The sequence below is a fragment of the Fulmarus glacialis genome, unplaced genomic scaffold (assembly GCF_000690835.1).
Source record: "Fulmarus glacialis isolate BGI_N327 unplaced genomic scaffold, ASM69083v1 scaffold31143, whole genome shotgun sequence".
Lineage (NCBI taxonomy): Eukaryota > Metazoa > Chordata > Aves > Procellariiformes > Procellariidae > Fulmarus > Fulmarus glacialis.
The window spans coordinates 61,890-75,093 of NW_009205395.1; the positions used below are offsets into that span (position 1 = coordinate 61,890).

The 13,204-nt window shown below is 45.4% G+C and overlaps 1 protein-coding gene across 1 annotated transcript; it reads right to left on the reverse strand.

Annotated features, from left to right (window-relative positions):
• Positions 1 to 617: 617 nt before the first annotated feature.
• Positions 618 to 11,776, reverse strand: LOC104075036 (chromosome unknown open reading frame, human C4orf48). Its single transcript, XM_009575383.1, has 3 exons — positions 11,628 to 11,776; positions 4,879 to 4,967; positions 618 to 963 (listed from the first exon to the last, which is right to left on the reverse strand). Exons 1-3 carry the CDS (start codon positions 11,758 to 11,760, stop codon positions 898 to 900), a joined length of 288 nt encoding a protein of 95 aa, XP_009573678.1. The 5' UTR covers positions 11,761 to 11,776; the 3' UTR covers positions 618 to 897.
• Positions 11,777 to 13,204: the final 1,428 nt, after the last annotated feature.

The window sequence follows — 13,204 nt, forward strand, 5'->3', positions numbered from 1 at the left end:
GTATCAGCACTGTAACCCATGCAAGAGCTGTGGACCATTTTGGTAGAACTTGAATTATTTCTCAAAATACAGTTTGCAAGAGACTCCTGGGCACGCAGGCGTTTTGTAGGCTGGCTGCCAAAACTCTCTGTAGAGGCCAGTTTGAGTGGTTCAATCCAGTATGTGATTTGCTTAATGAAAGACACTGCTCCAGAAGATTTTGGCAGACGCAATCAGTTAAATTGCCAGGCAGTATTCATGTGATTACAAATGTTACTGATCACATTAGATACTTAATAAATCTCTCCAAAAAGATCACAGCTACTGTGTGGCTCTGAAGAAATTAAAATTGTGATACAGATTACTGTGTTTGCTGTGCACTGGACTATTGATACAATTGGGAACAAATACCTTCCTTAGACTGCCAAGCAGTCAGTGGTAACTATTAATTTCTATATAAAGCCATGACTGCTTGTTTGTAAATGTTTAGCTATGCATCACTGCAAAGTAGCTTCCTTTTCATGTTAGAGACACATTCTACCACAAATATATTCAAGAATTCGACTTCACCGACTTTCACAGATTTATGGCAATTCACACGTGCTGAGGGGTTGGCCTGAGAGTCCAAGGACAATTTTTGGCTTGAAATACCAGAAAAGCAAGGTGCTATCCTTACATAAAACCCATGAGCGAGACTTTGGCACTGTTTCTTCTGTTGACATTTCAGCAGATGCAATATCGCATACAGTAATAATAAAACACATCAAAGCACAAATGATCTAACTGAGCTGTACCTGTTAGGATAAAAATTGTTTTCCTTGCCCTGTGGCACAATTTGCACTCCGTATCTTCCTGTAATTTATTGAACAGCATTTTAAAAATGAATAAATGTCCATTGGCCAAATCCCAGTGCTCGTTTCAGTGTATTGCACGAAAGCAATCACACAGGCCTCTCTTTTCCGCTCTCAGGAGGAGGGTTTCTGTCTGCAAAAAAACATGAAATCAAAGAACTGAATATATCACTTTAGAAGAATATATAATTGATTAGACCTAATCCCTCTGCACAGCTGTAGTCAAGGTGCTTTCCTGAGTGAAAAATCATAGTTATTAGTGCTGGTTTTCATCCAGAAAAGGTGATGAAATAAGTATATTTGGAACTGAGATGCATGGAGAGTATTTTTATAGTTTAAATGTTTTCATTTTCACAGTTAACTTCTAGGGAGTAGGCTGTCAAAATTATTAAAGTGTCCTTTATAAATGCTGAGAAAAATTCCACTTTCAACTGCACTGCTCTTAATTCCTTCACAGTGATTGATGGCTTCCTGTTGACGATGTCTTCAGTACTGTATAATTTAATTGCACCAGATAGCATGTGCTGAGGAGCCAGTTTTGCTCTCAGTTACACTGGTGTTCTTCTAGAATAACTCTGAGTTCAATCCAGCTGTCAGTCTAACCTTGTTGTCTGAAACTCACAATCTTTCAGAGCAGATCTAGACTTGAGTTTGTGGCTCCTATTTTAACCTGAGTTAATTTACTGACAGTTGCCTTATTATCAACTCCATTTGGAGCCATGCCCCCAGAACTCCATGAAAAGCTTAAAAACAATTATCTATACACATAATTTAAAATTACGTGCTCTTGTTTTTGGAGCGTCTTAGTGGAAAAGCATTTCCAAGCTTTTTTCTCTGTTTCCAGGGAAAAAATTAACTTCAGATCCTCAAAGATATTTAAGTATCATTTATTTAATTGTGATCAAATAACTTAAATCTTTTGTGGGTCCTGGTCTCACTCTTTGAGAAACAAAGGCTTAATTTCTCAAATGCACCATAATTTCAAAAGCTGAGTCTCTTGTAAGACTCAAAATTGTTGGTGCAAGCAACTCACATTAGCAAGTGCAATCGTGACTGAAGAGAAACTTCTTCCTGAGTATATCTTGTGGTTTTCACCCTGTGGTCTGTGGCCCCTTAAGTAGTTTGTAGACTGACTTTGAAGAGTTTCTTGAGGGGAAAAAAAGTTACCAGGCTTAAATTCACCATGAATGGGTTTCCCATCTGCACTGGAAAAAAACATTAAAGGTTGAAAACCACTTGTTAACAAATTATCTAAAAGCTCTGTGAAACAACAAGGTCTTCATCCTGCTGCTGTTCCTCTGACATGATGCCTCCTGACAAATTAGAAAGAGTAAAGGGCTAATTAACAAAGACATACAGTTTCCAAAGGAGTAGCTGGGCACTTCTACCTGGGGACCTGCTCCACCAAGCTTTGCCTGGTTTGGCCAGCCGTACCTCTGTCCCCCAGCAGTTCCCACTCTCTACTACTCATTTCTCCTTCTCAGACTGCAAGTTTTTGCAGGGAGAGGCTGTTCCAGAACTGCTTTTCCCTCCTCTCCACAGCCCTCTATCCTTTCCAACTCAAACTTTTGACATCCACCTTTGCATTGAAGAGGACTTGTTCACTTTCCTTGTCTGCTTTCACTTTTCAGCTTAGTGCATCGGCAAGCATTATTAAACACTGCTCCTCACTTGTACAATGCAATCCTGGATGAGTGAATGCTCTCATTGTTGGGAGCCCAGTAGAAATCATAGAATCATCTTAACATCAAACAGGCTTATTGGATTTCACTGTAATGCCAACATGCTGTCGCTGTTACCACAAACCCTGCCTAGGCATCACTCATTACTATTTACAGGCAGGAAGAGCAGCTTTGGGAGCACTTAATTGTAAACTGAAAGACTATGAAAGAGAAGCAACAATTACAAAAATTAATTGCGGCCCTGTTGGCATTGGCTTAGGAAGTCCATGGTAAGAACAGTTCTGCACGGGGCTTGCACTTGTAACAACAACTTTCAAGACTCAGGAGTTGTTGAATGAAGTTATTTGTATGTAAAACTTGAGAAATTATAGTTGGTCAGCATAAGCCAAGCACCAACGGTTGAGTAAGTATATGGAGGCTGTACTTTTCAGAGAATAGAAGGTCACAGTGTGCCATTTGTAGGGCCCTGGCCATGGCATTTCATTTTAGTATCTCTGCAATATTCAATAATTTGCATTTAACTAAAGCATCTCTTCCAGAAAGGCCTTTGGAGTCTCATTCCAAAGGCTGGAAAAGATGGACAGCAATATAGCCTTTCTTTACTAGTAGTATTAAACTCCAACAGTTGTCAAAGGGTGGGTGATGTTCCAGATAATAACTCGTTACGTTTGTTTTGGTGGTGCACTGTTCCTGTGCTCCTTGTTCTGTAATAGTGAGAGCTGTCTGAATCAGTGCCTTGGCATCTCAGGCCTGTCCAGGTCCTCACAGGAACAGAAGCTTATCTTGCCGCGCTCTGGGGCCAGCTTCTCCCTTTATACTCTGCCTCACCTCTTACAAGACAGCATTGCTCTCTGATGGGTTTATTCTCACTCCACCCTCCAAATAGAATAGCCAACACAGATATGTCTGAATATCTGTGTAAGTGGGATTAAGGGATTGTGCTGCCTCTATTGCATTCAAAAAAATCTTTCCAGTGCAACTTAGACAGAAATTTAGTACCTCCTTTAACTTCCCATGTAAAGCCTGGCGACAGTGTAAGAACCAACACAGCTGCGATTGCACGTGGTCTTGCTGTGTCATGCGTAGGTACAAAACATTTCAGGGGAACCTAATCCAAACACGTGACACCCCGCTATGCACCAGAACAGCCCAGCACAGTTGTTGGATGTAAAGCCCCTCTCTTCAGAGCCTACCACTTAACAGTTATTTAGTATTACACTAGTGCATGGGAAACTTTTGCAATGTAACCCGTACTGCACTCAAGAGTTCTGCCCTAATCAGTTTGCTATTGATAGCTCAAGAAAGCTAAAGTCACTCCAACCTTATTGTGTGGGGCCCTACATGATTGCCCAAGGTCACAAGAAACCAAAGGCAAAGCAATATAATTGCCCTTCTGTGTTATAGTTTTGAGACACATAATTGATTTACATCTTTCTGGTTGACTCTGCTGTGAATGACAATTTGAGCGGAGCGTGACTTTAAAGGAACAAGGAGCCCTTCTCACCTACCAACAGAGATGGCACTGGCCAGAGGCACTGAGCGGGCACCCAAAGGAACTGGGAGATGTGGCTGCGATCTGGCTTCACTCCCCACAAGTTGCTTTACTGTCATGTTGCCAGTGTTAATGGAGTTCTTAGGGAAGGAGAGGTAGTACAAGACATACATGAGGGGGGCTTTATTAGAGCTGAGAGACCTCCTGCCCCTTGCAAACTTCAGACAGCACAGGAACCAATACGGTAAGTCCTACCCCAGTCAGTGTTTGTGCGTATTTATGAACCCACGTATGTATGCATTGCTAAAATCAGGGCACTTAACACACCCTCATTTATTGTTCATTGGGACCTCTGCAGCACACCACCAGCATGTGAAGTTGCAAAATGCCCTGTGTGCTGTCATAACTACCCGAGGAAATGTGCTTCCCCCTTTTTCAAGGAGTGTTGATCCATGAGTAAGGAATATATGTGCTTCCCTTTCCTCTCTGCCAGCCCTGCCTGCCCTCTTCTTGCTCTCCAGTTCACTTTCTGCTCCTGCCCAGTGAACAGTCGGTCTACAGCTCAGAACCAATGTTACGAGATAAAGAGTAAATCATCTTTCTTGTTCTTCTCTCCCTTCGCACATCTTCTTTCCTTCTCTATTTGATGCAGGGACTGTCTGGGGTAATTCTTTAGCCTGTTATGCAAGAAGTCTGACTAGACAATCTTTAATGAACCCCCCCAGCCTGTGAAAAATAATCTGTACTTGGTGCAATCCTATTTGCTGAAATGGAAGTGAGTCAGCAGAGATGTCATGTCTGCTGTACACAGACAGGCAGACCCGGCCACTTGGAGATAAAGGCTAAGTAAAAGCATTTCTATAGAAACACATACCCGTGCGTCTAGATTATACGCTGTCTTCTTTAAATCCTGCAACGCCCTCTGCATGAACTCAAACGCATGGCAGTCAACACAGGGACGACCTGGAAAAAGGTATAGAAGAAGACATCACTGTCACAGCATGAAATTTGGAGTGTGGCAGTACAGAGAGGGACTACCCTTGCAATGCCAGGAGAAAACCCATTTTGCCAGCCACCCACACCTGCATGTGTACAAAGTTCGGGCTGCCTGTGGACAGGGCTGTATCCATCCTTGTGCAAATGTGTAAGGACCAACAAAAACACAAGAGCATTTTGCTGCGTGTGCTTTTCTGAACGTAGCCCAGGCTTGATTCTGCCCGGTGCTGCATGCCTCTAGCTCCCAGCCTCTCCCCTTAAAATGGAAAACCTCAAAGCTTCTCAGACATGGGTTATTTCTCAACTGATACACTGGAAATAGCAGTTTGCAGTGGTTCAGAAATCAGACAGGCAGGTCTGTTTTTACAGGAGCTCTTACAGAGCAGCTTGGCAAGGGACAGTGCCAGATCTGTATTTGCTTCCTTTCACCTGCTGCTGTATTTTTTCTCTGCCAGGAACGCAAAGCATCCCACTGGCTCTGCAGCTGGTGCCAGTGTGTGTGCACAGAGGGGCAGGGCAGGGAAAAGGCAGGGAAGAGGAGGAGGAAGGGACCTGACAACTAAAATGGCTCACTTCTGGACCAGGGCATTTCTGCTCTGCCAGGATTCATGCTGCTCTCATCTCAGGCCCTTTTGTTCAGTCACAGAGTTAATGAAGTGTGGGTTTTCAGAAGAAGAAATTGCAGATACTGGAGGAGATGCAGGAGGAATGGGGAGAGAGGGCACTTTACATTGATCACAGAGGCCCCATGTTGTGGGGGGTGCTGAAATCCTTGTCCACTGGCAGCCACTTGTGCTGCTCTGACAAAGCAAAGAGGGTGCAAAGCTGCTGCTGAGGTAGCTGGGGAGCTGCCCGGAGCCAGAGAGCTGCCATGCAGCACCGCAGCACCCCCCACACCTGGCACCCTGCTGCCAACACGCACTTCTGAGTTGGGACTGATGGAAGGGAGCAGCCAGAGTGCTTCTCGGTCCTCAGCAAGCCTCTTAGGAGCTTTGACCTGTTCAGGAGGTGTTTCTATCCCACCCATCCTCCTCCATCTCCTCTCCATGCAGCTGACATCTCAGGGAGACCCAGGGATTTAATTCCAGGGATGTGAGGAGATGCAAAGTCCCCACCGCTATAAGAACAGCATCACTCACAAAGATTCTCTCCAGGCCTGAGAGGAGTAGCAACAGGATGGTTTTGAGCACATTTTAAAGACACTCAACCCCCTCCTGTTTTCAGTATTTCAGTAATTTAATTGTTTTCACTTCAGATCATGGATCAGAGCTCTTAGAAAGAACCTGCATCCTCAGTCTGCTGTCAGCAAATCCATCATTCACGTGGTGCCATGGCCTGCTCCCTCCCCTTGCTGTGGTCTTCTCAGAAAGCACCCTGCCCTGCCTCCACCTCGGTGAAGTGCTGCATACCCTGAAGTGCTTTTCACTTAAGTGTTCTCAAAATCCGAACTTGATGGAGAAAAAACAAACTTCAGGTCATAAACGAATGTCTCCTGCTCCGGCAGTGTGGAGAAAGCATCTTTGAGGAGAGCCATGAATTCCATAGACAATCCACTGCCTGCCACCCAGGAAGTCTTCCCAGGCTCTCATGAAGGCCATGGCTGTGTGGGATCATTCACTGGTATTTATGGCAGCCAAGTGCTCCTATGTGGACAGGGAGGTACTAGTGGAACAGCACAACCATGCCAAGTGGTTATTTCAGTTCAGCCACCTCTGTGAAAGCAGCCGCCGTGGCATCAAAGCAGCTTCTGCAGGAAAATGGTGGTTGCACAGAGGACACCTGCCCATGCAGGATCAGCACATGCGAAGCTTCTAACATGGCACTGCTCTTCAAAGCCACAGTGCAGATGCAGCCAGTTCCATCGCATAATGGGATATTCACTCTCTAATACGGTTTCCTGGGCTGTCCTCCTTGGTGGAGGGTCCTTCTCCAGGCACAGCTGTCTCTGGGTCAGGTTAGCACCCCTGCTTGTTGGGAGCTAGCAGCCCTGCAGCGCTGGCAGTGGGAAAGCTCGTGTGATTCCTCCAACCAGCTATATCCCGGGACGGGATGCGTCATTTTGACTAGCAGCAGCGCAGAGAGGACTCACTGAAGCAGCACCACTAGCAGACGAGAGGACAGCTGTACCTGGAAGGAGGTGACGAGCAGCTGGGGAGGTGGCTGGCTATAAACTCTCCCACCCATGCAGCCCTGCAGAGCACGCATCTGTTCAGCACTTTGGGGACTGAACTAGGGCAGTGCTGATCTCTCCATCAAGAATCTTGCACTAGCACAGAGCAACTTGAAGGCAGTTCCCCAAATAAAATAATAGGGGCAATATCCCACTACCTGGAAAGCCTATAGCTACAGTCAGGTTTTTACCAGCAGAGCTGCCCAAGTCCTGACTCTAGCCGGGCTTTTAATTTATTATACTAGCCAGGCTCTCACAGTAGGCAATAGCAGATACTTAAGGAAGATATAAGAATAAGCCTCTAGCAATGTTCTTCTAGCCTACCAAGAGGTTGGAGGATATCCTGAGTCTGGCTGGTGTTTCTACATCTGATAAGCCCTCCATGAATTTTTCTCACATTTAATTTGCCCCGTTGCTTCCTGAATCCATGTAAACTTTTGGCATCTATAGCACCCTGTGGCAACGAGTTCCATAGCTCAGCTATTCACTGTGTGAAGAAAATACCATTCTTGTCTGCTCTGAAGTTAACATCTGCTCGTTTCATTTCCTGCCTCTAATTTTTGCACTGGAAGAGACAGTTATTAAATATTCACCGTCTTTGTCCCACTTATGACTTTGCTGCTCTCCATCATTCCCTGATTCGGTGTCTCCTTTCCAGACTGAAGAGCTGGGCTGATAAGCTGGCCATCTAGCTGGACTCATTCTCTCTTCCTGCTCACAATATTTTCAGTAGAATGGCCATGGACATTTCCCCAAAGTAATGATGTCTAAGGGTCTGTTTTCACAAAGGTTTGTCCTTGGCTATGTGTTCCCACACTTTCCCTCGCTCACAGCAGGAGTGACCATGCAGTTGCTTGGATCGCTGATTTTTTTCTCCAGATGAGATCCTGAATGCCCAAGTTCTGTGGCCAGAACAAGAAACAGGGCAAGGACAGGAGGCCAGGTTATGGGGAAGAGAAGGGCAGAGGCAGCATAGGCTTACATCAGCTTAAAGCAATCGTGAAACCAAACCTTAAGTCACATCATAGCAAAGTACAGCAGAGTGCTGTTAATTCCTTGCTGACAGCTGGGAACAGACTATCATTCATAGGGAGACTTAACAGGTTTGTGGATTAACATAATGAGAATTATCAAGAGTCAGCTATAATTCTTTAAATGGGTCCTGTCAGCACGAAGACTGTATGTGTCTTTGTGTATTTGGGGAGAAGTGGGGGAGGATAAAATATGCTTCTTGGCTTCTTCTTGGTGAAAAACTGGAACCGAAAGCACTGTGGAAGTCTAATTTACTTTCCCTTGCATGCACATGGCGTTTACTCTTTGTATTTCATGCACCTTGGCTAATGAAAACAGACTGAAGAGCTTCTGTTCTTCGAATTCCACATTTCAGCTTTCACAGTGGGTGATCTGGACTATAAATGCAGTGGGAGGTTGGGGAAATTACTCAGGTTTTTTTAGTGGATTGCACTGAACTTTAAAGAAAATAATCTGCAAATGTTAGTAACACCACTTCATACCTGAACAGTCTTTTGCACATGCAAAGTGCTGTGTATAAAGTATAGGGACATGATTAATCACTGCTAATTAGCATTATTCATAAAAAGCTGGGCCTGGCTCTCTGACTGGCAGACAGTATGCCAAGTGGAGAGCAGGTGATGATACCCAGATATCGGTGCCACACACAGGGCAGGATCTCTCTGCAATGCTAAGAAGAACTTTGACTCACTCCCATGCTTCTCTGCTGTGACTCCTGCACCTCCCACACTTGCACAAGAGCATTGCTGCCCCTCTCCTGCTCGTGGTGCTGCGGGAGGGACACGTTTCTCCCACCAAGTGGGAGAGAAAGGCTGTAGTGCTGTGTGGTCCGTGAGGGATTGTTCCTGCTAAAGGCATATTCCCAGTCCCATGTCGCACACCTGGGAACAGAGAAAAGCATCGAGCACCGCACTGGTCTGCCCTGCAGAAGGACACTTAGTATGGTCCATGTACATCATATATCCCTGTCAAGAATGTGTACAGAGCCCCCTTTTTCTCCCCAGGTCATCCAGGATCACACAGCCACCATTTTACCTGGGCTGACAGTACGGACTTAAGTGCCAGCAACAGGGAAGGTGTGCGCATGTGCTGCAATAGCACTGCCCCCAAAATGGGTCAGTGCCCAGGAGGATCAGCTCCTTGATGAGAAATAGCCAGTGGAGCTGACATCAAGCAGGAAAAGATCCAGGAATGTCTGTACTAGATCACATCAAAGGTCTGCTGGCCCAGTGTCCTGTCTGCCATGAGCTACATCTCTTGTAGTACATTAAATGTGTCTAGGAGCATTCCCAGGCTTTAAGAGCAGCTGGCAAAGGACAACTCATCTCCGGAAAAGTAAACTCTGTCTTCCAGATAGGCAAATGCCCTCCCGTCATGGACAAAAGTGTGCCAGGGACAATCCTAGTCAGGTCCCCATGCCAGGGAACATCCATGGGCACTGGTTATAGATGTGACCTTCACAGCCAACAATGGATGCCCATGAATGTGCACAAGAACAGGGCAAGTATGGAGGGATGTGTCCCCAAAGACCCTCCCAGGCCTCAGGAATATGCTGAGCCAGCTCCTGAGCCAGAAGAACTGCTGCTGTATCTGACAGCCCTTTCTAAGATTTTTTTCTTTGAATTTACCCAATCAGTTCTGCAATCCCATGCAAACTTTTAGCATCCACAGTGTCCCGGAGGAGTTAACTATCAGGAAGAGCACTGATGGGCAAAGGAAAGTACCTGGAGCACTTAGCAGCTATGCAGCACTCTCTCAACAGGTGCCGATTAGAAGCATCCCGAGTTCCTTGTCACTTTAAAACTCTGTCCCTGCAGCAGCACAAAACAATTTACAATTCCTGATCAGCTGAGATCTTCCTCTTGGCCTGGCCTCAGACATAAATACCGTTATGCATTTGCAGCAATGCCACCAGCCCCCATTACTCAGGACAGAGTGGCATGTCTCTGCAGAAATACTGGCCACAGAAACACTCTGACCTGTCCTTCATTCCTCATCTCACATGCAGGAGTAAGACAAGACAAGGAATCTTTCTCAAGGGCTCTTCAGGGGACTTAGTAGCCTGGCCACAGGATATCAAAACCATGAGATAACTCCTTGAGATTGGGGTCAGAGACCCTGGCCAAGAGTTTTGTTCTACGGATAAAATGGGAGTTTCCGCTACACAAGCAGAAAAAGGAATCACCATATACTTTTTCCCAAAAATGTGTTGACTTGCCTCTGCTAACATAGACACACAAAGGGCACATATAATTTATTTGTCAAACATGATTTTCTCCTTAAGGACAAAAAATGGACTACTTGCCACAAAACTTATTAAAGTTAATTAACGCCTAGAAAACAGACACACAAAATAGAGATGAGGTCTGTTTTAGAACAGACCAAAACTTAGCACTAATAAAAAAAGAAGAGAATGGAAAAAGAAGGGAATTCAGCATTTAAGTCCTGTAGAGACAAATACATATAGATGTATTTGAAAACTAGTAATGGAATTATAGGAGAATAAAATGCAGTGACTAAATCAGGTCTTGTATTAAATATTTTGGTAGTCATGTAAAAAGATAGCTGTGGTACAAAGTAAGCATGACTAAGAAATACAGATTGGTTTGTATGCAATTACCTTCCTTTTTGTTTTTTCTCCTAGAGGATAATTTAAGTTTCTAATGAGTGGCTACTTCCCACTTGCTGTCATCAAAACACCCTGAGAGCATTGACTCCATCCCCTAATATCTTTGAACTATTGCCCCATTTTGGAGCTGAGAAAGTTTAACTCAAAATGACAGAGGAAGCTAATGTAGAGCTGTGATCCAAATTCAAGAGCTCCCAGCTCCACGGTGCGCTCAAGCCAGTCTGTCATATTTATTTATTTTTTAGGTTTGCAGAAGAGCAGCAGGATTTCAGAAATCTATATATGCTTTATAAATACACTGTTTGGATCAACTTCCCCTGTGTTAATCTATAGTAGTTACAAGAAAGTTGAACTTGAGCTATTGTTTCAACCAAATACTAAAATAAGCAAAATGTAATGCCCTAGCAGAAATAAGCACAAATTTCCTTCTAACAATATCCAGACTAGCAAGGACTTTATATGCATTGTGCCAAATCTGGAAACAAAACTCTCAAGAAGCAGATCTAAAAGACTACAACCAAAGAGCTTTAAAACAAGCTCCAACTACAATTACAGTATTCAGTTAGGGTTTTTTCCTAAATAACTACTAATCCTTTGCTTGCTTGCTGTTTTTATAAGCGCTGTTTTCATGTGCTTTGCTGACACGTTACAAATTCATGGTTAGTCCCTCACTAATCAGGCAATGCAACGTTCCCCCTGGAGCTTAAGGTCTGTGTGGCTGCTGTGGGTTAAGTGGAGGAAAGCAAGCAGGACACGGTGCAGCGGGAGGGCATGAGTGCGCACGGCAGGTACGTACTTTCTGCAGGAATGACACTCCCAGAGTCCTGGCCGGCCCCCACAAGCCTCACGCTTAGCAGGCCAACCACCGAGATGAACAGGATCGCCACACGCATCACGCTCCAGACAGACGGCAACGCCATTACTCTCATCAATAATTCAAGCTTTCTTCCCTTCCTGAAACGAGGAGAAATAGTGAAAATCAGCAGTTTGCTCCCAGCGCGCTCCCCACAAAGGAGTGCACGAGACATGATAAGCACAGACCCACGTGTATACACAAACCCACATGCACACATCACTGCAGTGACACGCCACGGGCTTGCGATGCACCCCAAGGACCAGTTTGCCAAGTACCTGATCTCTCTCTTCGCCTGTGCGCCAGACCCTTGGAGCAGCTGTAGCGAGCAGGCAAGGCTCCAGCAGCCGCTCTGAGCATGCGTCCCCCCTGCATCCCCCCTTCCTTGACTAGGGTCATTGCCATGGAGATTTGCTATAGCAACACTGAAAAATTGGAGCTGCCAAGTGGAGAAGAAGATTTAAAGGGACCACAATGTGGTGGATTGTCGCTGCTGTACTCCTCTGCCTCCGCTCCTTGAAGGCCATGTCCTCCCCTTGGCGAACGCTGGCTGCTGCCACCCACGTGAGAGAGTCTTAGGCAATTTTTGTGTTTGTTGCTTTTATTCCCAAAGGGACTGTGCTGAAATATGCAGCTCCCATCCCTTGCTTTAGCTGTAATTCACTTAAAGTGAGATTTCGTTCCAGGAGGTTCAAATGAGATGAAAACTCAAAAGTTTGCTTGGAAAAATAAAGATGTAGGGCCTGGTGATGGTGCCCTGGGCTCCGGGGCAGACTCCATTATGGGCTTTGTTTAACTACACTGAAAACGAAACCTTGTGGACAACAGCAACATTGGCACATGAACCAACCAGGAATATGGATCCTGCACAGCATCACACTAGCTAACCGTGGTAACAGCCCAGCCAAAACCTACGCACCGCAAAAGTTTAAGGATGCTCGCTTCAAGCTCAACTCTTGATCTGGGCTTTTGCTAATAGGCTGTGTCCCGACAAAGCTCAAGCATGAGCCCTCCTGGACAGGAGATCTACGTAAGGACCTGGCTGAAATCAAGCATTCAGAAAGTGGAGGTGATACCTTTTGGAAAAGAGAGAGAAAGGCTCTCTGTGTGTGGTTTGCCCCAGAGTGTGGTTAAAGACTCATCTTGCAACATATCTATTCAATTCATGGCTTTGTCCTTCTCTCCGGGGAGGATGCTCCACCTCCTCTCACCGGGGAGCCGGCTCCAGCCTTCCTGGTCTGTACAGAGTAACTAACCTGCCAGGCTGGGGAGGCATCAGCCTTCCTGGGCTGAGACGCAGTTTATCCCTGGCTTTCTTCAGCCCTAGGGACTGCCACCAGCAATGTACGCTGCTTCTATTTTACTTGTTCCTGTGGCTTCCTCAGAATTACCTCTCACATCCCTCATTTCAATGCTGATGCTTTTGGACCAGGTTAGTTTAAAAGGCATCTCAAAGGACTCCAGGATCTTGACCACTTTCTGGCAAAGTGGAATTGCCTTGTGCATGCAAGAGAGGACTT

What these genes read in the sequence shown, in the direction of transcription:
- LOC104075036 (XM_009575383.1), bottom strand. Translation starts at nt 11,760, where the DNA reads ATGAGAGTAATGGCGTTGCCGTCTGTCTGGAGCGTGATGCGTGTGGCG. An exon ending in GAGTGTCATTCCTGCAGAAA is followed by an intron (nt 4,968 to 11,627) that starts GTACGTACCTGC and finishes ACCTTTTTCCAG; the next exon opens with GTCGTCCCTGTGTTGACTGC. An exon ending in CGTATAATCTAGACGCACGG is followed by an intron (nt 964 to 4,878) that starts GTATGTGTTTCT and finishes GTTTTTTTGCAG; the next exon opens with ACAGAAACCCTCCTCCTGAG.